This window comes from Alligator mississippiensis, chromosome 16 (genome assembly GCF_030867095.1).
Source record: "Alligator mississippiensis isolate rAllMis1 chromosome 16, rAllMis1, whole genome shotgun sequence".
Taxonomy (NCBI): Eukaryota; Metazoa; Chordata; order Crocodylia; family Alligatoridae; genus Alligator; species Alligator mississippiensis.
In genome coordinates, this window is record NC_081839.1 from 897700 (window position 1) to 923110 (window position 25411).

Below are 25411 nucleotides of genomic sequence, written 5' to 3' on the forward strand. Positions count from 1 at the left end.
GCCGGGCGCGCGCGACAGGCGAGGCCAGGCTTCGCGGTGAAAAACTCCAAGGACGGAGCCAGGTTTAATGCGAGAGGGACGAGCCCCCCCCGCCGCGCCGCGCCGCGCCGGCCCGACTGCAACACCGGGAGGGGGGCCGCGAAAAGTGCGCTACAAAAGGCTTTAAAAAGTGAACCCGTCCCCAATAAATTAAACCACCGCCCGCTCTGCTCGGCTCCTGTCCTGCGCCCCGAGCCCCAGCCCCGCTCCCCTCTCACGCAAAGGAGAGGCCCCCGGGGTCGCAGCCCAGCGCCTGGTCACGCCGACCCGGCCCGGGCCCAGGGCACGGCCCCTTGTCTGCTCCATGCCGTCCCCAGGGCCCGGCTGGCCGTGGCACCATCCTGGCAGGGCTGCTTGCTCAGTCGGTGGCATAAGCAAGAGGAGCCTGCGCGGGAGCAGCAGCCCACTGCCTGTGGGCTTGGGCCTGGTTGCCCCATCACTGTGATGCACGGGGCAGTGCGGGGAGCTGGGGCCGGACAGGACTCAGTGGTGGCTGCTGCAAACCCTGGGGCAGGGGCAAACCAGGGCTGTGGCCCTCCCTGCGCCAGTAGGGCCCCGGCAGCGCTGGCTTCCCTGGGCCTACGCAGCCAGAGCCCTTCAGAAGTGGGGGGGGGGGGGCAGTGCTGGGGTGACAGAGGTGTAGGTGCCCTGGGGCAAGCGAGGCCGGGGCAGCCCTGCAACAGGGGTCCAGAGGCAGCCAGGCCAGGCTGGCATCCACAGGCCCTGGGGCAGGTCGCTGTGCCCAGCCCTGGGGAGCCCCCTCCCCCAGGTATTCACCTCGGGCTGGCCGGCCAAGTAAAGGGAGCCACAAAGCAGGGCCCCAGGGCCAGCTTCTCAGGACACAGGGTCATCACCCTGCCAGGGCTGCCAGGGCACGGCTAAGTGCAGGGTGCCCAGGACCAGCTTGCACAGAGTGAGGCCAATGGGAGAGACATGGGGTGGGGGCTCCCAGGTGAAAGGCTCTTCCCAGGGCCCCAGCAGCACACGGGAGGCCTCGGGGCCCCTGACTGCCCCCAGCAGCTGGACAGTCCTGGCCCGGGGCCCTGAGCTAGGAGCCGTCGGAGCCAGCTGCGCTCTCACCTTGTGCCAGGCTCCAGGGCACTCCCTGGGCCTCAGTGGGGCAGGAGCAGGGCAGGGGCTATGCAATCCAGTGCCCAGGCCTCGGGGGTCTCTCCAGAGTGGGGAGAGGATGGCCCCACTCTCTCTCCCTTTATTAACGGCCCAGTGGGGCCCAGTCCCCGTGTGGCTGCAGGCAGAGCTGTGGGCACTGTGCCGGCGGCGTTACGTCCCCAGCGGCAGGAATGTGACGTTGCCCTCAGAGTCCAGGTTCATCTCCCTGTCCCCCTGGCTGCCCCCGCGGCCCGGCTCTGGGGGGGCGCTGCCCTCGGGTGGCGAGAGCGTCCTCAGCCCAGGCCCCTGATGGTCAAAGTTCAAAGCCTGCTCCTGCCGGGCTGGCGCGCTGCGGTGGGGGCTGCCATGCCCCGGGGGTGGCGAGTCCTGCCCGGCAGAGCTGGCCGACAGCAGCTCGGTTTCTGTGGATTCAGAGTCATCCATGGGCAGCGTCTTGGAGTCGCTGCCACTGGTGTCCTCCTCCAGCGGGCTCTCAGCCTCCTCGGGCTCCGACTCGCCATCCTCCGCCAGCGTCAGCTCCAACTCGAACTTGTCTGGGCTGGGCTCTGGTGCCTCGGGCGGGGGCGAGGGGCTGCGGGGGATCATGCTCTGGTACCACTCCCGGTTGTCCTCCAGCGTGTCCAGGATCTCCTGGGCGTCGGGGTGCACCAGGTCGGCCCAGGTCTCCCATAGTGGGTGTGCAATGTAGTCGATGAAGCCGACCTGGGGGAGCAGCACAGCTGGGTCAGGGGACTGGGCCAGGCAGCTGCAGTGTGCCCGCCTGCCTCTCCCAGCCCCACAGATCCCTGCGCTCAGGTCAGCACCTGCAAAAGACACCCATGTCTCCAGCTCCTGGACACCCCAGTGCAGCCCTGACCCTGGATATCTGCCAGGCATAGGGGCTCCAGCTGTATGCGGGGCACAGCTGATGGGAGCTCGCGCGCACAACTGGACCGAACCAGGAGCACAGACATCCCCGGGGCAAAGCCAGGCAGGAGTTGGCTCCGCAGTGCAGGAGGGGACGTGCAGCCTCCACGCCCCGTGGGCACAGCGTGCAGCGAGGGGCCACTGCTGCCCTGGGCCAGCAAGGACCAGGCCTGGGGAGCCCTGCTCTCTGCCTGGCAGCTCCTGCACTGGCTGGGGTACCTCCCTGCCCTGCCCTGCCCTGCCCAATCCCTCACGACCTGCTCCAGCCCCCCGTGGATCCTGCGGGCAGCAGGGGCCCCGCACACACCTGGGACTTCTCCACAGAGGCCGTGTGCTTGTCGCACATGGGGCTGATCTCCATGCCCTTCTCCCGCTCCCGGTCGCCCTGGTGGAAGAACTCCACCATGATGCGGTCCGTCCACTGCCGGTACAGCTCCAGCGGCTTTGTGGGGTTGCTCAGGTCTGCGCAGTGCACCATGTTCTGCAGCACCTGGGCACAGAGGTGTGGCTGTACAGGGACTGGCCCAGAGGTGCCCTCGCCCTGCACCCTTTCCCCCTCCTAAGGCTGGCCAGGCCCAGTGCCGGGTGGCAGCAAGGGCCGTGCACCCACAGGCTGGAGCAGCAGAGCCCTGGGGCTGTGGGTTTCCCCAGAGGGGCCATTACCAGGTGAAGTTGCTCCCCTTGCAAAGGCTGAGGCTGCTGCAGAAGAGCCATGTGTGGCCCAGGACGGGGGTAGGGAGCATCTGCTGGGGGGCTTTGGGGAAGGGGCTTGGCTGGACGGTCCCCAAGCCCAAGCTCTCCTGCCTGCCTAGGGGGCTGGCTCGGGCTGGGCTCAGGTGCCACTGTCTGCCCCCATCTCTGTCCAGTGAAGCTCCACAGTGCCAGCGCTGGCCCTGAGAGGTGCCCCACCAAGGAGGGCCAGCCCTGCCCAGCCCTCGCTGCCAGCCACACCACCCACCTGGATGCGGTCCGAGTAGTTGTCTAGCAGCAGGACGCCCAGGCTGGTCACCTTCTTGGTCTCCACCATGGTCTTCAGATCTGCCAGCAGGTTCATGTGCTTGGACATGTCTGTGGCCAGCACCTGGGTGGGCACAGGGGAGCCACAGCTCAGTGCCATGCACCAAGGGGCCAGTGTAGCCAGGGAATCACCCGCCCTGCGCACACCATGTCCTCTTCCAAGGGCTGCCCATGCAGCTCCCACCACCGCAGTGCTTGGGACAACACTCGTTTGACCCCTGAGGCCGCCATGCCTTGGCATGAGCGGGGAGCCAGGGGTGGCAGCAGGATCAGGGCGATCGTTCCCCCTCCATCCCAGGGATACAGCACCTTGGACACGAGTGCAGCGCCTGTAGCTGCCGCATCCACCGGCCAGGCTGTTACTGCCAATGCACCGGGGTCTGGGGCTGCCCTTCAGCCCCGCTCTGCGCTATCTCTGCGTGGCCCTGTTACTAACTCTGCTGTGCCAGTGGTGTGCGAGTGATGGCAGGGAGGCCTGGGGCGAAGGGCAGCAGCCAGGAGGGGTGCGGGCCATGCGGGCAGCTCAGGCCGGCCCCTCACCATGTCGATGGCCATCTTGCGCAGCGACTGCCGCTGCTTCTTGCTGAGGTTCTGGAAGATGTCACAGTTCTCCTCCTGCAGCAGCTTGAAGCCCACGGCCAGGTGGTGGTTCTCCAGGACAGAGGCATCGTTGTACATCAGCGCCAGCTCTGAGTCTGAGGACACGGGGCGGGTGAGCGCAGGGGCCACTCAGCCTGTGGCTGCCGTGGGGTACGACTGGGTCCTGGAAGCCACAGGACCTGCAGCATGAAGCGCGACAGGACCAGGCCACGGGAGCCACGTGCCTGCAGCTCCTTGGGGCTGCAGCTGGTCCAGGGGTATCACTTGCCTGGCAGGAGGTTGGCACATTCATGCTGGCAGGGCTCGCACAGGGCCCCAGCAGCCGCAGCCCCCAGGCACCCCCAACACAGAGCAGAGCGGCCAAGCCCCTCGTGGCACCCTGCTGTGGGGACCCCCCTGGGCAGCGTCTCCGCTCGCCCTGGAATGAACCCTGGCAGTGCCAGGGCTTGGCATGGTACGAGGGGCAAGCCCCGAGGGGCAGACATGCCAGACTCACTGGTGTTGATGAGGAACTGGTTGGAGACGCCTGGGTGGTCGACGTCGTGGATGGCGCTGGCGAAGATGGCAGCCATGATCTCCAGGTCCGTGAACACCGCCTGGAGTGGAGGGGCCTGTTCCCTTAGGGGCACGAGGCAGTACAGGGGCCATGTGGGGCCTGGCACTGAGCCCCAGGGGTCCGAGCGCCACCAGCACCACTGCTGTCCCCAGACCCCGATGTGCCCTAGGGCCACTGCCCACTGGGGGTGTGGAGTGGGCCTGGCCACAGCCGTGGGGGGGCCATCACACGTCCCCTCCATGGGGCCCCACCACCCCAAGTGGCTGCCCCTGGGCCCTCACCTCCAGCGCCGGTGTGGACAGCAGCACATGGGTGGACTGGGCCACGTCAGCAGCGTGGATGTTGTTGTGATAGGCCACGTCGGCGTGGTAATGGTCCTCCAGGGTCATCATGTAGGTGATGAAGGTGTCGGGCGGGATGCGGAAGGTCTTCATCAGGTCTCGCTCCTGCCGGGGGAAGGTGCTTTAGTGGGATTTGGCAGGGGGGGAGCACGCTCCCCCCCACGCTGTTAACATGCCCCATTAGCCAACCATGGGGCTGTAACGTGGGAGCCGGCGCCAGGCCGGGGCCACCCAGCATCTCTGCAGGCACAGGGAGATTGTGGTTGTTGCTCGGCGGAGGAGGGGGCTGCCGGGCATGGGAGCCATGGGGCACCTGCAGGGCCCTGGCGCGGTGCCTGCGGTGGGCCGGCGGGCTCACCTGGAAGATGGTGTACATGATGACCGTGAGCGGGCGGTTCCCCGAGTACTCGGCCACTTTGAACATGTCAAGGCCCCACTTGTTCGCGTCTTCGAGTTCCTGGAGGACATGGAGGCAGCAGATGAGCCGGGGCCAGGGGGCTCTGGGGAGGGTAGTGGGGGCCTGGGCACATAACTGTGCTCCTGGCCACCCATCTGAAGCCACAGCCCTCGGGCATCTCTGCAGCAGCCACTGCCCCGGCAGCGAGGGGGGTCCACGCTGGGCGTGGGGCGCGGACACTGGGCCCCACTCACCTTGGCCAGGGGCCCCTCCTGGTCGGTCTTGACGCCGAAGCGCGGGATGCTGGCGCTGCTGAGGCTGGAGCTGTGCATGAGCTTCTTCACACCGCTGATCTGCGACATGGGGCGCTGCGCCTTCTCCTTGTCCTCCTTGGGCGGCGGGGAGGGAATCTCCACCTCATGCTGGTTGTCTGGGGGCGAGAAGGTGCGGCGGTGAGCGGGGGGCTGGGGCATGGCGCTGGTGGCCTGGGCCTGGGCGTTCGGAGCTCTGCCCGGCCCCGCGGAGTGGACGCGGGCCCCAGGTCAGAGCGTGGAGCCCAGCGGGTCTGAGCGCAGGTGGTGCTCCGGGCTCCGAGCCGCGTGCTGAGCGGCCAGTGCAGAGCGGACACCCGGGTGAAGCCTGCAGGCTGCCAACCCAGTGCAGAGGCATCCGGGCCATGGCTCGCCCGGCCTGGCGATGTGCAGCAGGGGATAGCCAGGGGCTGGCTGCGGGGACGCGGCCATGCAGCCAAGTTGCGGCACATACCAGCCCCGCCGCCCCGGCCGTGGAGGCCGTGTGCCTGCTGCAGCCTGTGGTGCCGGCTCCTTGCCGCCAGCCAACCGCCCTCCCACCGCCAGCGTCCTGCGGAGCTGCGGCCCCGAGCACGGCCGCCCCCCGCGCAGCCCCGCTCGCCCCCCAGCACCAGCAGACACCGGGAATTGACGTCAGAGGAGGCTAATAATATTCCCGCTGCCATGGCAACGGGAGGCGACGTGTGGAGGAATGCTGGTGCTTCCCTGACACGGATGCTTCAAGGGCCGGATCCCTCCGACCCCGAGGCCCGGGTGCCCGTCCCGTGCGAGCCGACACTGGGCACAGCGGAGCCCAGGGCAGCGCGGCTGGGAGAGCCGGTTACTCGCGGCCTGCCAGCTCCTGCGACCTGGCCCGTGCAGTCTGACAGGCTCGCCAGGCACCCTGCGGGGGCGGGTGCTGGGGGAAGCCCTTGGTAGAGACGGAGGGAGGCTGGCATCTTGGCTGTGGGATGTGTCCTGCCCTGGGCAAGTCCCTGCCTTGCTGTGCCTCAGCTTCGCTCTCTGTACAATGGGGTTATCGCCCTGGCCTTCCCCTGGGTCTGGCTGCTGCTGGCTGCGAGCTCAGAGGTTCATCCCTCCCTGTGCCCCCTTCCTTCTCCCCGGGAGCAGCTGAGATCCGCCCTTGCTCACCAGCCCTTGCTCACACCCGCAGCCCAGCCTGGCACAGGGGCGACTGCCGCGGTCCGCTGCCCTGGCCTCTCTTCCTCCGTCTCACCCCTACCTGGTCCCATAGCTCCTGGCCTGGCTGGCCCAGGACCTGCCCTGCTGAAGGTCACTGCTCCTGGCTGCCTCAATGCCCCAAGCCAGAGCCAGCCCTGGGCATGTCCCTGACCTGGGCACTTTGCAGACATGCGGGTCTAGCTGCCTCGCCTGAAGCTTGGCCAGGACCAGAATATGGCAGGTGGGCATGGGTGGGTAGGGAGCCAGGGCTGGGGGGTGACGTGCAGCACAACACATGCCAGGGGCCTTGTTCAGAGCCCGACAGCAGGGCCCAGTGCCTGCAGGGCACAGGGCTGCACTAGTCCGGCCCCCGGGGCAGCGCTGCATGAACATGGCCTGGGGTGCAGCTGCACTGGGCACCCGCTCACCCAGGAAGGTGCTGGAGATGTACTCGGAGACCTGGTTCCCCGAGCGGCTGGTTTCTGACAGGTGCGTCAGCTCCCGATTCAGCATCCTCTTGAACTGCAGGGACGAGCAAAGGGCCGTCACAGGACCCGCACCTGGTGCCCCATCCCCATCCCCGTCCCCGTCCCCGTCCCCCTCCCTGGCAAGCAGAGCTCGGGCTAGCCTCCAAGGGCTGCAGGCTCTCAGTGTGGAGCGGGCAGGTGCCCGCACTACCCGCCCCCCAGGGCCTGTCCCCGCTGCAGGGAGCAGAGCCGGCACCCTCGGGTGCCCGCAGAGGCCTGGCTGTGGCGGGCAGGGAGGGGGCAGCGCCCGGGCCGGGGGCTGAGGGGGAGCGCATGGCTCCAGGGGCACGTCTGCCCGGACTTGCCCCGGGGGAGGTGTGGCCCCAGCGGGCAGCCGGGCCGAGGCAGCTCCGTGCGCTGTGGGCCCACACGCCCTCCACCCCTTACCTTGGTGCAGCTCCAGGACGCGGGGAGCCGGGGGCCCGCGTCAGGCATCTCAGCGCCGGGGGGGGCCCTGCGACCCCCCTGCCCAGGCCGGCACCATCCAGCCGGGCACCAGCCGGGGCCGCTCCGGGGCAGGGGGGTCCCCGAGCGGGGGTCTGTGCTGCGGGGCTGGGCGCTGGCGGTGCGGGGAGCCCCGCGCCCAGGGCACGCACCCCGCTCCCGCTCCCGCGGCCGAGGAGCGGCGCAGCCCGCACCGCACTCGCATTGGCTGCCGCAGCCGTAGGACCGGAGACGGAGCAGCCTTAACCCTTTCCGCGCTGCAGGCCGAGCTCCCCCTTTGTCTCCCGCCCGCCGGGGCGGTGCAGGGGCTGCTCGGCCCAGCCCGGCACCCCTTGTCTCCCCACTCCGTCCAGTGCCCAGGGGCTTGCCCTGCAGCACGGAGCCCCCCAGCCTGCAGCCTAGGCAGGCTTAAAACATTCCTAGGAGCCTCGTGCGTGCCTCAGTTTCCCCGCTGTAGCTGTTACAGGCTGGAGCCCAGAAATCTGGGTCGTGCCAGGGCCCGGCGGGAACCACGTGGGGTCATGCACATGCAGAGGGACCCCACGCATGACACTGGGAGGTGGGAGCTGAAGCCACCCCGGAGCGCCCATGTGGGGCTGGATGCGCAAGGCTGGGGCCAAGGCCGTGGGTGCTGCTCACCTTGTTGGAGGCCATCTCGCCGACCGAATGCCGGGTCTGCAGGGTCTCCAGCTGGTCCAAGCACCAGTCCAGCTCCTCCAGCGTCTCCACAGCCAGCTTCTGGTAGGCATCCTCTGTGGGTGGAAGGAGCAGGCAGCTTGGAGGACTCTGGTAGCCCATGGCACCATGGCCGGGCCCTGTGCACCGTGGCCCACGTTCCCCCACATGCTTTGACCTGGTATGTTGAAGTTCACCAGCAGCTGCAGGCCACGGCCCCAAGGCCCTCACTTACCCGCTGTGGGGTGCATGTGGCTGGGAGAGGCTGGACTCACCAGGTGGGCAGGGGACACGGGCTCACTGATCAGAGCCCAACAGCAAATACTGGGTGCAATCACAGCCGCTTGTTGCGCTGCTGTGGTGATGTGGCCAGGGGCATGGGAAAGCACAGGACAAGCACCAGGGCAGGACCCAGCTGGGCGCTGGCATTGCATTCCTACAGGCATCGCATACAGCCTGGGGCCATGAGGAGGGCACAAGGTGAGACAGGGAGCCTGGTGAGACAGGCTCCCTGGGACCAGCCCTGCCCCCAGGGCCCTGGCTTCAGCCTCCAGCCCTGTGCTGTGCTCCCAGCTGGCCTCGCACCAGGCCGCCTTATCTCTGCTGGCACATTTGCTGCTGGCCCCGGCAGCTGCAGATACTGAGACAAGGGGTGCGAGGGCAGGTGCCTGGCCAACATGTGCTGCTGCCCCACGCCTCCCCGAGGGTGCCCCCAGCCTGGGCAGAGGTAGCTGAGCAGGGGCTGCCTGGATGAAGGGCAGGCAAAGGGCCTCACGCATGGAGTGCTCAGGTGCTGGGAAAGCCAGGTGCACTCCAGGTTGGGAGGAAAAGCAAGGATACTGCTCAGAGGAGCAGGGCCTTGACTGCAAGGGGAGGCAGCAGGCAGGAGACCAGCCCGAGGCCTCTGACCTTTGTCAAGATCCCAGCGCCTGCGAGCAGCCTGGACCCTGCAATGCTGCAGGCTGCCGGCCTCGCTCTAGCTGCAGGCATGCAGCGAGCGGCTGCCCAGAGCCACAGCCACAGCCGCAGCCGCGTGAGGCTGGGAGCAGCGACCCCTGACACTGCATCCTGGGAGCAGGGCAGGGACCTCATGGGACCCATGCACAGCTGAAAGGGTGCCAGACACAGCCCCGTGGCAATGCCTCGCCTCAGGACTCTGCCCAGCCCGGAGCCCCTGCTCAAGCAGAATCCCAGGACTCAGCATCTACCTGCTATGAAGAGCCGTGCGCAGCAACCTCCCATCCCACCTGCTGGAGAGCGAGCAGCTCTGGGAGCCACCCCAGCCCCAGTCCCCGTATCACAGCATCCTAGAGCAGTGGGGCTGGCAGGGACCTCCTGAAGTCATGTTGGCCAGCCCTGCCTGAGGCAGGATCATCCCGGACGCACCCTGCTTCTGCGGCCCCAAGCCAAGGGGCTCAGGGTGCTGCATGCCCCAGGTTGCCCAGCTGGCCGCACGGCTTCATGGGTGCAGCCAGGCCCCAGGGCTGGCTGTGCTGCACAGGGCCCTGCCCCTGTGCCGGACCAGCTGAGGCAGCAGAAGCAGGGACAGGGCCCATCCTGCAGCCCAGCTGGATGCTGCTGGGATCCCGCCCGAGCAGGGCGGTAGGCTGGAGACACGGGCCGAGTGTTTTATTAATGGAACATTTGACGTCAATAGGAGACTTTCCATCCGCGCTGCGGCAGAACAGCGAGGGTCTGGGCGCAGGCAAAACCCGGCACGGATCGGGGAGGCCTGCGCCAATGCCAGGCCACATCCAGGCTAGGACAGAGCAGGGTGCATTCACACCCAGGGCTGCAGCTCCCTGGGGAGTGCCAGGGTGTGATGGGACCCAGTGTCAGGCAGTGGCGTGGCCTGGGACACAAGCAACCAGGATCCATCCCCAGCGCAGAGCATGGCAGGGGCTGCATGAGCAGTGGAACACAGCGGGGAGGCCACACCGGGCCCTGGGATGGGTGAGGGCCAGGCTGGGAGGGAGTGGAGGTGCTCACGGTGGGCTCATGGTGCATGGTCTTGGCTGGGGAGGGGGCATGGGGTGAGGATGGAGGCTCAGGTGGGTGGCTCTCTGGGTAGCCCAGGTCCTGGCTCCAAGAGGCTGCCACGTGGCTGGAGCAGGCCTGGCTGAGGAGAGGGGAACTGAGGACAGGGAGAGCTACAGAGGGCTGGACAGGGTCTGCCCTCCCCCAACCCCAGCTGGGCAGGGCAGGGTGGTCAGGGAGGGCCCCGGGCCCATTGCCGCAGGGGCACTCACCGGAGAGGCTGGGCTTGCAGGTGGGTGCTGGGCTGTTGCTGGTCGTCCTCCTGCAGAACACATGGAGCAGGTGTGCTGAGAGCCCACGGCATTGATGCTTCCCCAGTCCACCCCCACATGGGACCCAGACCCCATCCCCATCCCTGGCCCCCACCAGTTGGCTGCTTTGGTAGCCTGTGTGTAATGGGAGCTTCCCCACCAGGCCACAGCCCCCAGGAAGGGCCCAGTTTCTCATGAGCCTTGCGCCCAGTGCACACACTCACTTGTTGGTGACGCGGTCCTGCAGGTGTGTCAGTGCGGCCACATTGCTCCTGACAGTGCGCAGGCTGGCCAGGACCTGGGGGAGACCAAACCAGGCACCTGAGGGCATGCAGGGCAGGGCAGGAGCAGCTGGAAGCAGGTGCCTGCAGCCCCATGTCTGGGAAGCCCTGCGGTGGGGCCCGTTGGGGGTGAGGAGGAGCTTGGCATGGCCCAGCCAGGCATTCAGACCCAGCTACCCCGGAGCTGCCCAGGCTTCACCCAGAGCTGATGGGAGGAGGCAGCAGCCCCTCCCCAGGAGCTGGGGACTGGGGGCCAGGCCAGCCTGGAGGATGCAGGCAGGCCCCACACAGAGGCCCAGGGGCCGTGCTGGTCCCACCTGGCAGGAGATGCCTGGGGAGGGAGACACGTGCATGCTCCAGGGCTCCTACCTGTGCGAAGGGTGTGACGATCATGTCTTCTCCATGCCTGCAGGGACAAGGCAACACGTCAGCCCTGGGGGCTGGGGAAGGGCCTGGTGCCCAGGAGGTCTGAAGCCCATCGGCATTGGTCCAGAGCTCAGTGCCCAGCCTCAGGGGCGCAGGCTGCCCCTGGCCGACCTGTTCCACACACACTACAAGCCCTGCACTCCCCAGCCCCAGTCCTGGTACCCCAGGGTGCTCACAGGTCGCTGGCGATGGAGGGGTTGCGGGACATGCTCTTGGGGGAGAGGTCATAGTCGCTGTCAGAGCGGTACAGGAAGGACTCGCGCCTCTGGCTGTGCGGGAAAGGGCCCTGCAGCACGAGTCCTGCGCTGGGGCTGGCCTGGGGGTCCAGTGGGCTCCGTGCGGATGCCAGGCCATTCTCGATGTCGAAGCTGCAGAGGGAGAGATGTGGGGCTCAGAGCAGCAGGCAGGTACCCCCCCCGCCCCCCCACCCTGCCCCTGCACCAGACCCAGCCACACTGCACCCACCTGCACACTGGCACCCGCCCTGGCCCAGGATGGGACTTGCCTGGTGCCACAGCAGGGAGGGAATCGTATCCTGGGGACAGGGCCCCAGGGCTGAGAGGGGTCAGTGGAGAGCAGCTACCTGAGCTCCTGCCCTTCCCCTGGCTCCAAGTGTGGTGGGTGCCAGTCTTGCATGGTCCCCACCACGGGGCAGTGGTCACCTGCTAGCTGGCTAAAAATAGCCGGTCTCCATCAGACAGCTATTCTTAGCCTGGTGGAGAGGACAACCCCAGGTCTGGCCCAGGGAATGGAGGAAGCTGGGCAGGCCCCAGGCCCTGCCTGCCCTCCCTGTCCCCCTGCTTCAGCCACAGGCATCTCTGCAGACATGCCTGGGGCTGGAGCAGCCTTGTGTGCTCAAACCTGCCCAGCACCAGTGCCGTCCCCCACCCCCTGCACCCAGGGCCATCCCTGTCACAGCTGGCTGGGACCAGCAACACCAGCCACAGCTACCTGCAGCCACCCACTGGGGGCCTGGGCAGGGACTGCCGTGCTCTGTGGGGTGCCAGGTCATGGGCACCAGTACTGAGTGACTGCTTGGGTCAAGGTTGGTGTAGACCCTGACACCCTCTACCGCCTTCAGGGCCTGGAGGTGCCAGCTGGGCCCCTGGGTGTGGGCACTGCCCCCCACGGGGTCTGCATGCAAGGCTCTCCTGGGTGCCTGTTCCCCACCGGGATGGCTTTTGGAGCCTCCCCTGCAACCTCCATGCCCGTGGCCCCATGCTGCCCACCCCACCGGGAGGTCACGAGGGGTGGGGAGGGCACATGCAGCTCCTGGGAAGTTTCCGGTGAACTCCCTTCTTGCAGGACCTGCCAATACCCTGGCTGTGCAGTAGCCCTGGGACCCCACGTCTGCCCCAGCTGCCCTGGCCTGGGCGTGGGTTTCAGGGCCATCCCCTCCTTGGGGGCAGGAGGCTCTGGCCCATCGGCAGCCCCGAGCCCCCTGCCCCTAGGCGCCTCTCTGCAGCAGGAGCGCAGTGGGCCGTGCCTCCGTGCGGGCTGGCAGCCGGTCCCTCGGGGCGCATCCCGCGCACAGGCTCCCTGGCCCGCGGGCCAACCCCGGGGCAGTCTGTTCCCAGCTCCCTGCGGCAGGATCCGGGACAACCCCCGCAGCCCGGCTTGCGGCGTGAGAACGGGGCCGGGGTCACGAGCCTGACTGCAGCGGCGGGGCGGGCGCCGGAGGCCGGCAGTGGGGAGGGTCGGAGGGCTCCTCCGTGTCCGGGGGCTCCGGACACAGACCCCCGCGGTCCCACGCCCGCATCGCCCCCGCACCGCCGCCTCCCGCAGCCGGGCCCCGGCCTGGGCTCCGCATCCGTGCCCTCCCCGGAGCGAGCGGGCGGGAGAGGAGGAGCGGGCCCGGCCCCCGCACACGCACCGGCTCCGCCCCGGGTCCCCGACGCTCGCGTGCTTGCGGGCCGGGCCGGGCCGGGCTGCCGGGCAGCATCTCCCCCGAGAGCCGCAGCCCCGGCCCGGCCCGGCCCGTGCTGACCCGCTCAGACCCACGAGCTTCCCCCGCCGCCCCGGCCCGGCCGCAGGGCGCGGGTGACCCGGCGCTGGGCCCAGCCCCGGCGCTCGCGGGCCGATGGTACCGGGCTGACAAAGCCCCATTGCGGCCGCTGCCCGCCCCGCACGGACCCCGGAGCCGCCAGGCCGGCAGGGCCAGGCCGAGGAGCCGGGCAGGCCCCGGGGCCCGCGCCGTCGAGGGGGGTCAGGACTCCCGGCAGGGGCGGATCCAGGGTGTGCCAAGGGGGGTGCGGGAGCAGCAACCCGCATTGCCTGCCCCCGCTGCTCCCAGCCCCCGCCGGGGGGCTACCCCGAGCGGGCGGGCACAACCCGTCTCCCGGACACCCCCGTGACGGCAGCAGGAAGACCACGCAGCCCCCCATCCCCGCACGGAGCGTGGCGGTGCCCGGGGCCGGGGGCGGCTGTGGGCCCAGGGGACTGCGGAGCCCGGGCCCAGGGGGCCCGCGGCCGCGCCAAGGGACAAATGTGTTTCGTCCCCGGCTGTTTACTTTCGCGATGGCAGCTGATGGGGGGAGGGGGGTCGTGTCCTCTATAAATAGCCTGTCCTGCCACGCAAAGGTCTCGGCCGAGACACGCTGGGGCCTGCGGCGGGGGCATATGGGGTAGCCCGGGCAGCCCCCGTGCCGCCGCACCCGGGCCTGGGCCTGGGCCTGGGCCTGGGCCTGGGCAGGAGCCTGCAAACGCGGCGCAGACCTGCTCCCACCCGCACGGCCCCGCAGTTCCAGGCCGCAGGGAGCCCCGCGATGTCCTGGAACAAAGTCTGCGCGGCCGTGCGGGGCCGGGGCTCTGCGCCTGCGGGGGAAGGTGCCCGGGGCCCCCGGAACGGTGGAGGGACCCTCCGGCCGGATTCCCGGCCCCGCTTCCCGCAGCGAGGAGCCGCACGGGGAGCACGGGCAGCCCTGGCGGGTCACAGAGAGAGCGGGGGGCGCTGGGGCAGCAAGGCCATGCTCTGTCCCCGGCCCGGCCCCGGCTCCTCGGGGCGTCGCTCCCAGACCCGCAGGCCCGGCCTTCCCTCAGCTGGGAACCCCGCACCCCCAGCCCGGCCCTCACCAGAGCGGGTGCGCCACGGTGAAGCGCCGCTGCAGCCGGATGCTCTGGTTCATGAGGAGCTTCCTGAAGAGGACTGGCGAGTTGCGGGGCGAGTTGCGGGGCGAGGTGCCGGGAGAGGCCCCCGGGGAGCCGCGCCTGAGGTTCAGCATCGGGGGGCGCCGGCGGCGCACCCGGGAGGGAGGTCGGCGGAGCCACGCGCCTGCCTCGGGGAGCACCCGCCCGGTCCCGCGGCTCCGGCCGCCGCCTTCTCGCCTCTAACTTCGCTCCATGGGGCCGCTGCGGGCTGCCTGCGCAGGGCGGGGTGCGGGGCCGGGCCGGGGGCTCGGCTGCGGGAGCGGAGCCGCCCGCGGGGCCGGGGCAGGAAGCGCGCTACGGACGCGGCTCCCAGGGAAACTTTCCGTTCCCCTCCCCGCGGCCTGGGAAGTTAAACAACTGTCTGGCTCCGCAGCTGCTCACTCTCGGCCCCCCTCCCCCGCCGGGCCGGGCAGCCGCGCCGCGGGCCGGGCTCCGGGGTCTCTGCGGCAGCCCAGCCCCCTCCTCCCCCGCACCCCGCTCCCCGCACCGCGGCCTCGGGCGCGGGGGACTTTGGACCCTGGGGCGGGGCCAGGTCCCCGGCGGGGCACAGAGGGCTGCTCTTGGCCGCCGGCCCCGGGCGCTGGAGCGGGACCAGGTGGGGAGCAGCCAGGCTGAAGCCGCCCGGGGATGGGGCAGAGCCGGGGAGGTACCAGGCTCCGCAGCCCCACGGCCCGGGGGCCGCAAGGGGGACCCGCTGCTCCCCGGGGAGCGAGACACGGGCAGGGGGAAGCCTCCGGGGGGCGTCGGCGCTGCCCCCGACCCCAGAGCCGCGGCGGCCCTGCGGCGGCGGGCTGGTGGCCCGGCCCGGCCCGACCCTCCCGGCGGCCGCGGCACCTGCTGAGCCTCGCGCGGCAAAAATAGCCTCCCCTGGCCGCGACCCAGCGCGGCCGGCGCCGCGGGCAGGGGTCCGGGCTCGGCAGCCACGGGCAGGGCGGAGCTGAGCCGGGTCCCGCACGGTCCGGCCCGGCCCCGCACAGCCCCGGGGGCTCGGGGACTCGTGGGCCCCGAGTAACCGCGACTGCGGGCGGCGCGGGGCGGCGAGGCGGCGGGGCACGGGGCAGCCCCCGGCCAGGGCACCCGCCAAGGTCGAGCTGCGAACGAACTAAGAATAGCCCCGGCCGCAGATCCTGGCCGCCTGACGGGCGCTGCGGGTCGGGGATAGCCGGGGCGCCGGCCAAGGGCAGCAGAGGATGGCAGCGCCGCGGGAGGAGCCTCAGCATGTGCCCGGGCCCGGGCACGGACCGCCCCGACGGCAGCGCCGGCCCTGGGCGCCTCCGCCACCGCTAGTCCGGGGCCTGGCGGGGATGGAGCCGCAGCGGCCCGACTCCCCGCCCCGGGAGCCGCAAGGGCCTGGCTCCGGCTGCTCCCTGCTCCGGGTGGGCAAGTGGCTCGCTCTCCTGGCTGCGGGGGGGGAGGGGGCAGGTACAAGGGTCTCTGAGCTCTGTCTGCGGCGCGGCCCGGGGCAGGAGCCGTCGGGGCCGGGCGCAACGACCCGCGACGGTCACTGAGGGCAGCCCCAGAGCCAGGTCCCCCGCCGCTGCCCCTGCCCCGGAGCTCAGGCTGCAGGGCCCGGGCAGCGCCTCTGCACCAGCGTGCCCCGCTCATGGCGGGGCAGGGGCAGGGCCTGGGGGCTTTGCGGGCCGGCGTCTGCCCCGCACCTCGCCTGGCGCCTCCGGGACAAGCGCCTGCGGGGAACGGGGCCGAACCGCATAGCCTGCGCCGCAGCTCGGCGTCGCCGGGACCTCATTGGTATTCCTTGAACGCCGCCGCTGCTGGAGCGGAATACAGAGCGGGACACGGAGCGGTGACCCACTCCACAAGCGCGGGGAGCCCGGCGCCGGGGAACGGGCAGCGCTCGGCTCCTCGCAAAGGGTACCCGAGGCCACGGCCCCAGCCGCCGGCTCGGTCCCGCTCCCGGGCCCAGTGCGTGCGTGAAGGAGCCGCTCGGGCCCCGCAGACACCGGAAGGGGGCGGGGGGGCCGGGTGGCCGCTCGTGGCCGGAATGCCGGGCCGAGAGCGAGGGAGCTGGGGGGGCCTGAGAGCGCCCAGCCACGGAGCTCCCTCTCAGCGAGATCGGCCGGCCGGGCCGGCTCTGCTCGCTGCCCCCGGGCCCCGCAAAGGCCACAGGGTGGCCCACGACGCTTGCTGTACCCCCCGTGGCCATGGACTAGCTCGAGAGCCCCCGGCAAGGCCGGGCTGCGGCGGGGTCGTCGCGGAGGTGCTCGGCCGGGCATCAGGCACAGCTGCGTGCGCTCTCCGTCACGCGCCGGCACCCGGCAGGAGCGGCCCGGCCCGGCCCAGCCCGGGGGAGCCACCCCGGCCCAACCCCCAGCCGGGCCCCTTGGAGCTGCGGCCCCGAGGTGAGCTCCCCGGCCGCCAAGGGCTGGACCAGTCCCCCGCCCAGCCCGGCTCAGCCCCCTCGACCCGCGGGCGGTTCTCACCGGCGGGGCAGCGAGCAGGGCCAGGACTTCCGCGCCGTCTGGAGTCCGGGCCGGAGCGGGGCGGCCGCGTCGCGGCGGAGCCGGTCCCTCTCGGTGTCCGAGTGGAACCGCCGCTGGATGCGGATGCGGGTGCGGGGCTGGCGCCACAGGTGCTGCGGGGGCCGGGCCGCGCCGGCGGCCTCGCGGCTCCGCTGCATGGCGGGCGGGCGGGCGGGCGGGCGGGCTGGCGGAGCCGGACCGGGCCGGGCCGGGCCGGGCCGGGGCAGGGCGGGCGCTGTCCGGCCGCCGGTGCTGAAGCGGCCGGGGAGCGCGGGGCGGGACGGGGCTGGTGACCGGGCGCGGACGGGCGAGGGCGTCCGCGGGGACGGGAGGGGAGGGCAGAGCCGCGCCGGCACTTTCCCCGCTGCTGCCCCCGGAGAGCGGCCCGGCTCCCGGCTCCAGCTGCTCCGCCGCCACCCCCGCAGCCCGCGCCAGCCCGCACCGCCTCTTATATATGCGGCTGGCAGCTCCCGGGGCCGCTCCCGCCCACGCCCCCGTCTGAGCCGCCCCCGGTCCGGCGGAGCCCAGCGTGCCCCGCCCCGCTCGGAGCCACAGCCCTGTCCCCGCGTTGTCTGCTACCCGGCCCGCCCGGAACCAGCCCCGGGGCCCGGAGCCCCGCTCGTCGCCCCGCTGCAGGGCGGCCGCCGCGTTCCCGGCCCCGCACCGGAGGACAGCTGCCCGTCGGGGCTATAGTCCCCGCAGGGAGGCACTGCTGCTGCCCTGGGGGTGTCCGGTAGCCTAGACCGGCGCAAGCCTCAGTGTGGAGACCTGGCCGGGAGCTGCGCCTCTCCTCTCCCCGCTTCGCCCCGCCCCTAGTTTCCCTCCGGGCAAGCTCGACGGGGCTCGACGCTGCGGGGCCGGGGCTCCCCTAGCCCCCCCTGCAGAGCCGGGAGCTCTTCTGCCTCCCCCAGCGCGACGCAGGGGCGGACGAAGGTGAGAAGAGCCCCGGGCCGGGCTCGTGACGAGGCGCAGGGAGCTCCTGCCGCCCTCGGCCCCCCCTCCCTGCCCCCGGCCGGGAGTCGCTGCTGCCTCCAGAGCAGGGCTAGCGAGATCTCCCCTCCGGGCTGGGCCACGGGGCGCACGGAGCACCCCTGAGGCCACAGCGGCCCCCCCCCCCCCAGCCTGCCCCTCGTCTCCCGGCCCCCCTCAGGAAGCGGGGGAGAGGGGGCGGGCGAGGAGAGCCAGGGCCATACATCTCCGGGATGACGCTGCGGCGGTGCATACAAAGCAGGCAGGAGGCCCCCGGGCCCGGCGCACGCCGTGATGGATGCCCGCTGCCACCGAGCAGCAGGCGCAGGGCCGGGCGCGACGTGCTCTGCACAGCGGCGGTGGAGGGCGGGGGGAGCCGCCGCCCCCCGCCTCCAGCCCCCCAGGAGCTGCGGCGAGGACCGGCGCGGCCGGGCCAGAGGTGCCCGGAGAGGCGACGGGCCCGTTGGTCCCAGCCCCCCGCGCAGCCGCCGGGCCAGGGTATGTGCGGGGCCCCGCATCGCCCCGCCGCCCGGCACCTCTTACCGCAGGATGCCGAGCTCCTCGCCGCCGCTCGGGCCTCTCTCCTCGATGGTGAACACCACCCTGGCGGCCTCGGGCTCCGGCGCCCGCCCGGCCTCGCCCAGGGCGCCGTGGCGGCAGGCCAGGGGCGGCAGCAGCGGGGTCCCCGAGAAGCGGCGCTTGATGGCGTTGACGGGGGGCGCCGCGCCGCACGAGCCCAGGTCGGCGGCGTCCCGGGATCTCTGCGGGGAGAGGCGTCTCGTCAGCCGCAGCCCGGCGCCCCCGAGCCCTGCCCACCCTCCCCGGTGGGACGAAGCGCGGCCGCTGCCGGCGAAGCCCAGGGGCGGACCCCGGCCCCACTCCGCCCGGGCGGGCACACGCGGGCGGGCCCGGGCGAGGAGCTCTCCGCGGTGCTGGAGCAGCCCCCGGCTCCTCCTGCCCCTACCCCTGCCCAGCTGTCCGCGGTCCCAGGAGGCAGAGGCAGAGGTCCAGGCGGGGACCTCGCAGCCCCGGCTCTGCCCAGCTGGACTGGATACCCCCTCGTCTCTCCTGGCAGGCGGGTCCAGGCAGACACGCGCCCACGAGCTCCGTGGGGCTGCGGGACCGGGGCTCGTCGGGGCTGGCTCTTCCCCCGACGGCTCCCCAAAGGCGCCCGCGGCCCCCAGCTAGGGCGGGCCGGGTGCTGCCAGGCTGGGGCCCCGCTCCCATCCGAGCGCGGAGATGCCCGGCTGGCCCGGCCCGCCAGGCTCCGCAGCCGAGCTACGAGAGGGAGCCTCAGCTCAGGCACCAGCTCCGGGAGCCCCAGATCGGGGCTGCGGCAGGGGCCCGGCCATCCCTGGAGCTGGAGGGTGGTCCCCGGCCCCGGGCTGCAGCCCCCGCCTGCCCGGGGGAAGAGGGCGGGGGCACAGGGCGCAGAGGACAGGAGCGGTGCGGAGCACGTGCAGCAGGGCCGGCCCGAGGGTGGGAGCGGGAGGCATCGGCGGGGCGGGGGTCTGGTCCGGGCTGTGCGGGAGGGCCCCTGGCGCGAGGCTGGCACCGAGGCCGCTCTGAACTGGGCCCGGGGGAGCTGCACCGCAGCCCGGCCCCGCTGGCGGCTGCAGCAGCTGGGGCCGAGGAGCCGCCTGCCCGGCGGCCGTGGCCTGGACCGGGACGCCCGAGCCAGCCCCCGCCGAGGCGGACAGGCCCGGCGGCGGGCGAGGGGTCAGGACCCCGCGAGCATGCAGCGCCTCGGAGCGCCAGCCCTGCCGGGGCAGGGGGCCGGGGTCCCCGTGCTCTCCCGGCCGGGACTGCGCCTGGGCCCCTGCCCAGCTCGGCCCCTGCCCTGTCTCCCCTTCTCTGTCTCTAGGGACGTGCAGCGCTGAGCACCAGGGCAGGAGTAGCCGGGAGGAGCTGCGGGGGCTGCAGCCTTGCCCGGGGCGTCCCCTGCGGTCCCAGCCCTGCGGCGGGGGTCCCGGGATGCGGGAGGCAGCTGCAGCCGCGGCCCAGGCCTGACCCTGCGGGGAGCGGGGCCGCCGCTCGCTCCGGAGACGTCCCTGCCTCTTCCCTTTTTAGGCTGAAGAATGTCCTTCGACTCGTGCCCCGGGGAGGCTGCGCGGGGCCGGCCCGCGACCACCCAGGCGGCGAGGAAGCTCCCCGCTCCCCGTGCGGGGGTGGTCTCTGGGAAGCACGGGGAGCCCGCGGCCCGGCCCCCGAGGGAGCGACCCCGGCCGTGCGGGGTCCCCCCCCGAAACTGCACAGCGGAAAAATCCTAGAGAGGCCCGAGCTGCGCGGGCAGCGGGACCCGCAATCATTAACCGGCGCTGGGGGATAATTAACTGGCAGCGGCTGCGGGCCCGGCCGCTCTTAGCCAAGGCCCCGCGATGGGGAAAGTTCCTTCCTTCCCTTCCTCAGCCGGGGGGAGGGGGCACCGGCCGCTCTGCTCGGGGAGCATCCCGCCGCCCCGCCCCGCCGGCCCCGTCCTCACGCTTCTGCCCCCGGTGACCGCGGATGGCGGGGCCGGGCGCTGTGACCGTGACCATGACCATGACCGTGAGCACCCCCCGCCCGGCCGCACTCACCTCCATGCTCAGGAAGGACACGGCCGTCCGGCTCCGCCGCATCCTGCCCCCCGCGCCGGCCGCTATCGCTCCGTCCCTGCAACGGACAGCACAGCGGAGGTCAGAGCCCAGGCCCGGGCCGGCCCGGGCCCCGAGGCTGCTCCGACAGCTCGGACGCCCCTGTCCCGCAGGCCCCGTCTAACCCCCGGCCCGGCCCGGCCCGGCCCGGCCCGGCCGCACAGCCAGGGCCCGAGGATGACCGCGCCGGGAGGAGGCGTCAGTCTCGGCCCCGGCTCTGGGCCGCTTCCGGGTACCCGGAGACACCCTGGAGTGGCCCCTGCCCTCCTCGCCGGCCCGCCCCGGCCGCGGAGCTCCTGCCCCTGCCGCTTTCCCGTGACTCAGAGCGCCCCGGCTGCCCAACTGCCGGCTCGGCTCCGAGCCGTCCGGGCAGCTGCAGAGAGGAGCTGTGTCCTGTCCCCCTGCCCCGACGGGGCCGGCCGCGATGCCCCCGCCGGGCTCAGGACAGGGCTTCGGCCCCGGCTCTGTCGCCAGGCCCAGGGCATCAGCCCTGCCTCAGGACCCTGCTGCCCCCTCGCTGCCCCTCGGCGCCTGAGGACCGAAGCCAGAGCCGGGAGCAACTGCCTTCGGCCTCCCCCGAAAGCCCAGCGCCTGGCAGAGCCCGCCACTGCCCCGCACCGCGGAGCCGCCTCCCCTCCTTCCCCCTGCTCCAGCCCGGGGCCCGGGCAGCGCCCCGCAGGGAAGACGCCGCAGGCTCCGCGCAGACAGCTCGGGAGCCACGCCGGCGCTCCGGCTTGGACCCCGCGCCCGCACCGGCCGACGGGGCACGCTCCAGGGAAGGAGCCGCCAGCGCCCCGCGCAGCCGGTCCCGGGTCCACCCAGACTTACCGCGAGCAGCCGGGCGCCCGCGGGCAGGGGCAGGGGCAGGGGCAACGGGAGCGCGCCCTGCTCCCTCGCTGGCCGCGGGGCTCTGGCAGCCCGCAGTGACCCGTACACTTCCCCCTCACGGGCCCTCACGCCTCTGCCCTCCCCGCGGGCCGTGTGGGGCCGGCGCTGGCAGCGGAGGAGGAGCGCGGCTCTCGCCTTCCGCGTTTCCGCAGCGCGCTGTTCCCCTCCGACTGCTCTGCCCGGAGCCCTGGCACGGCGGGGCGGGGCGGGGCGGGGCGCGGCACTAGTTATACTGGAAAAGCCGCGGGATAAGCCGCGACAAGGTAGGCCGGGTCTCTCCCCACAGCCCCCCGCACCCGGGCTCCCAGCTCCTCGGCCACGCAGACCCGCTGAGCCGAGGGACTGGGAAGCGTCTCCCGCAGCGGGTAGCCGGGGCGCGGCCCCGCATAGGTGCGGAGAAGCACCCAGACGTAGAAGCACCTGCGGGGGAGCAGGCAAGGCGGTTGCTGCCCCGAGTGCAGCCAGGGGACAGTGGAGCCCCGAAGGACCCCCCCCCCATTCCCAACCTCACCTGGTCCCACCCCAGCAGAGGGTGTACCCCACACCGGCACCCCGGAGCCCGCGGTGTGGGGAGTGCCCCGGGGCTGAGGCCACGGTCACGAGAAGCCGGGGGCGCCGCTCACCTCAGGAGCATCCTATCCTCTGCCTCTCGGGAGGCCCGAGCTCCCCTCCCGCCCCAGCACCTGCTAGTTCCTCGGTTCACAGCGCTGAGCCGCAGGCTGCAGCCGCCGCGTTAATAATTAGCTGCAGCCCCGCGTTATTCATTAGCCTGGGCTGCGTGTCCGGCCACGCCGCGGCCGCCGGAGGTCATGGGAACCCGCTCCGGCTCCGCCGCTCCGACCGTGTCCGCCTCCGCGGGACACGGGCCGTAGGGCAGCATGGGGCCGGCGCTGGGCAGTGCCGTGTAGACCCGGGGCGCCGGCGGGGGCTTGCGGGGTGCCGCGCCGAGGGGCACCTACCTGGGGGACCCAGCCTCCGCCTGCCTCTGTCCGTCGCGGCTGCGATGCGAGTCCCGGGGCATCCGACACATCGCTTCTCTCCCATGGCCGGCCCCCAGCTCGGACCTCCCGCCCGGGAGCCAGGCCCTGGCTTGTGCCCCGCCCGGGGATGGGAGCTTGGGCCGGGGGCTTCGGCCCTACCTGGCTAGGTCTGGGACGGGGGCGCAGCGCGATACCCAGCGATGCCGGAGGCAGGGAGTAGCCCTCCCGGTCCTGCGGGGGCCGTGTCCCCAGCCTGACCCGGGCCGCGGAGCGCAGGCGCCGCCCCGGCTCCCTGTGACCTTGCCAGGGGCGCCTGTGAAGCGGAGCCGGTTCCCTGGCACCAGACGGAGGGAGCGGCGCGGGCACAGGCGGCTGCAGCGCCCGGCTCCTTCAGAGCGGGCTCGGGCTGCCCCGGCCCGCACCGACCCGCGGGGCAGCTACTTGCTGCAGGCCGCGACGAGGGGCCCCCAGGAGCCGAGGCAGCGCGCAGCCACGAGGAGCATCCTCCCAGCCTCTTTATTCACCGCAACTGGCGCGAGCGGGCCTGGCCCGCGACGGCAGGACGCGGGGCGGCCCCGGGCTCCGCCGACGGGACCCACTACTTGGGAGGGCAGCGAGCGAAGGGCGAGTCCTCGGCCACGGGCCCCTGGGGGGAGAAAGCCAGGCGGAGCCTGAGCCCAGAGCCGGGAGCGACCCGGCCTGCCCCCGCCCCAGCCCGCCGGCCCACCCACCATGGGCACCTCGTCCAGGCGCTGGAAGGCGGGCTCGGCGGGGCAGCACAAGCGGGCGAGCAGCAGGGCGGAGGTGATGGCCAGGACGGAGACGAAGAGGCAGATCACGGCCACCAGGCCCGGGCTCCGGGACACGGACGGTTCCGCTGTGGGGGTTGGGGACACGGCTCGGAGGCTCCCCCCAGCTCTCACCGCCCGAGGAGCACCCACGGCAGTACTCCTCGCTTGCTCGGGGGCCGCTCGACCTCTTCTCCCCCTTCCCCCCAGCCCCGAGGCCGCTCCGGGGGCCGGGCACGGCGGGGGGATGGCGCCCCGAGGCTGCGAGCCGGCCGTGGAGCCTGCGGGCCCCCGCGCTCTTTGCCCCACGGAGCCCGCGGCCCCGCTCCCGTGGCCGCCCCGCTCCCCCAGCCCTCTCCGACCCCGCGGTGGAAGGCTGGTACCTCCCGACGCCCCGGCTCGGAGCCCGCAGCCCCCCGCTCCGGGCCCGTGATGGGGCGGCGGCGCCACCTGGTGGCCCCGGGATGAGCTGCACCGAAAGGGAGACCCCGAGCGGGAGCCGGCCCCGCACCGCGCCCCCCGCACCCCGCAGCGGCTCACCCGGGCCGGTGCCGTTCGTGCTGCTGCCGGGCCCCGCGGTCTCCCCGGTGGCGGAGGCGGCGGTAGCGTTGCCCAGGGTCGTTGCGGGGCTCGGGGCCGAGACTGTGCGGGAGGGAGCGGGGCTGGCTGCGGAGCTCAGCTCAGGCGCTGCCGGAGACGTCTCCGCTTCTTTGCCCGTGGCAGGCGGGCCGGGGCTGGGGCTGGGGCCGGGGCCGCTGCCGGGGCTCCGCGGGGTGGGGGCGCTCTGGGAGTGCGGGTCGGCGCTCGCGAGGGGCCCCGCCGCCTTCCCTGCAGGTGCGAGAGGGGAAGCTCCCGCCCGCCGCTGATGCCTGCAGCGACGCGGATCCTGTTTGCCCGGCGGGCGGGGCCACCTGGGCCGGGGGCCAAGGCAGCCACGGGCGGGCCCCGGCGCAGCGAGCCGCGTCCCTCCGGGGAAGGGAGGCTGCATCGGCGCCCGCCCCGTCCCTCCCCCGCCGCCAGCTCCACGCGGCAGGCCGGCCCCGCTCCGGGGGAGCCCCGCCCCCGCTACCCTGCGTGGGGTCCCAGCCCCGCGGCCCGGGGAACTGCCCCGGAGGGGAATGGGACGCCCAGGCCCTACAGGCAGCAGCCGCAGACGGGGAACCCCTTCCCCGCGGGACCCGGGGACGATCTGCACCGTGGGACAGGCGCCGTCTGGAAAGGACCTGGCCCCACGTCGCTCTCCCCCCAGCCACGCCTGCTCCAGACCCTCGGGGAGACACATGAATCCCGCCCCGCGGATTAGGGGCGATGCCCACCTCCCCTCGACCGGGACACGGCTCTGCTCCGGGGGGACAGGACGGGAGCTGCCCGGGGCCGCGGTGCAGCCGAGGCTGTGGGGCGCCCCTCGCACCCACCTGCCTGCTGGACCCCTCCCGCCCTTACCTCGGGCCAGCGCGGCCCACACGCAGCAGCCGAGCAGCAGCCAGGACGCACCCCCGGTCATCCTGCAGCCGGGCCCAGCCCCGCGCCCGGCTCCAGCTTATATCCGCCCCGGGGAGGCGGGGCCCGGCACCTGCGGCAGCTCTCACCTGCGGGCCGGGGGGGCGGGACAGGCGCTCCCCCGCCGGGCAGCACTCCCCGCGGCCTCCTCCGGGGGCGGCGCAGGACGCCTGGGCTCCCCTCCCGGCTCCGCCACTTTGCCACGCGATCGTGGGGGAGTCACTTTGCCCCTCCGTGCCTCAGTTTCCCCGTCATCGGCCCGGGCCGGGAAGACGCGGGCGGCCCTGCTCGCCTCCCCCCTCCCGCACCGCGCCGCCTTTCCCCGCCCGCAGGCGCCTGCCCTCTGCCCCCGGGGCTCGTTCCAGCAGCCAGGCCCGGATCCGGCCGTGGGGAGCCCCGGTGGGGCCGGGAGCAGCCGCGGCGTGGGGCGGGGGTGTTTCCAGCTCCACATCTGGCTTCCAGGCGACGGACGCTGGGAGGAGGAGCGAGGGCTGGTGCCAGGCCGGGGCAGGGCGAGGGGGCTGGAGCTTCCTGCCCGGAACCGCGGCTCCAGCCCCGCCGTAGCTGCGGCTCGGGGAAACGGGGGCGCGGGCAGTCCCGGGGGGAGAGGGGGGCTGCGGCCCACCGGACGGGAGACGGCCAGGGTCGAGCGGGGCCCAGTCCTTCCGGCCAGCCGAGCTCCGTGCTCTCCGCCGGGCGCAGGGAAGTACCTGCCGGCCTTGGGCCCGGCCTGCCCTGTCCCCGAGCCCGGTGGCGGCCCCCGGTTCCGCTTTCGGGGAGGGCCGGCCCGGGCCGCGCCGCCAGTTCCCGCTCGCTCGGGGTTTCCCAGAAGGGAAGCGAGGCCGGAGCTTCCATTTTCTGTCTCAGTCGGCTTCCGCCGCGCCCGAAACCCGGCCCGGCCCCGCGCGCGGCCTCCTCCTCCTCCT

The 25411-nt window shown here is 72.8% G+C and overlaps 1 protein-coding gene across 5 annotated transcripts; it reads right to left on the reverse strand.

Moving 5' to 3' along the window:
• Window positions 1–30: 30 nt before the first annotated feature.
• PDE4C (phosphodiesterase 4C) lies at window positions 31–25411 on the reverse strand. Of its 5 annotated transcripts, none has more exons than XM_059719870.1 (20): window positions 24429–25411; window positions 23526–23813; window positions 22938–23074; window positions 22177–22843; window positions 20273–20348; window positions 18240–18457; window positions 11277–11468; window positions 11044–11080; window positions 10618–10691; window positions 10355–10404; window positions 8070–8182; window positions 6888–6981; window positions 5242–5417; window positions 4949–5047; window positions 4531–4695; window positions 4190–4289; window positions 3634–3788; window positions 3035–3157; window positions 2384–2566; window positions 31–1872 (listed from the first exon to the last, which is right to left on the reverse strand). In XM_059719870.1, the coding sequence occupies exons 4-20, from the start codon at window positions 22245–22247 to the stop codon at window positions 1321–1323; spliced, it is 2478 nt and encodes an 825-aa protein (XP_059575853.1). In that variant the 5' UTR covers window positions 22248–22843; window positions 22938–23074; window positions 23526–23813; window positions 24429–25411; the 3' UTR covers window positions 31–1320. The 5 variants fall into 5 exon arrangements, with proteins under 5 accessions (XP_059575853.1, XP_059575854.1, XP_059575852.1 ...); XM_059719871.1 differs by having other exon boundaries at window positions 22722–22843; window positions 22929–23074; XM_059719869.1 differs by having other exon boundaries at window positions 22929–23074.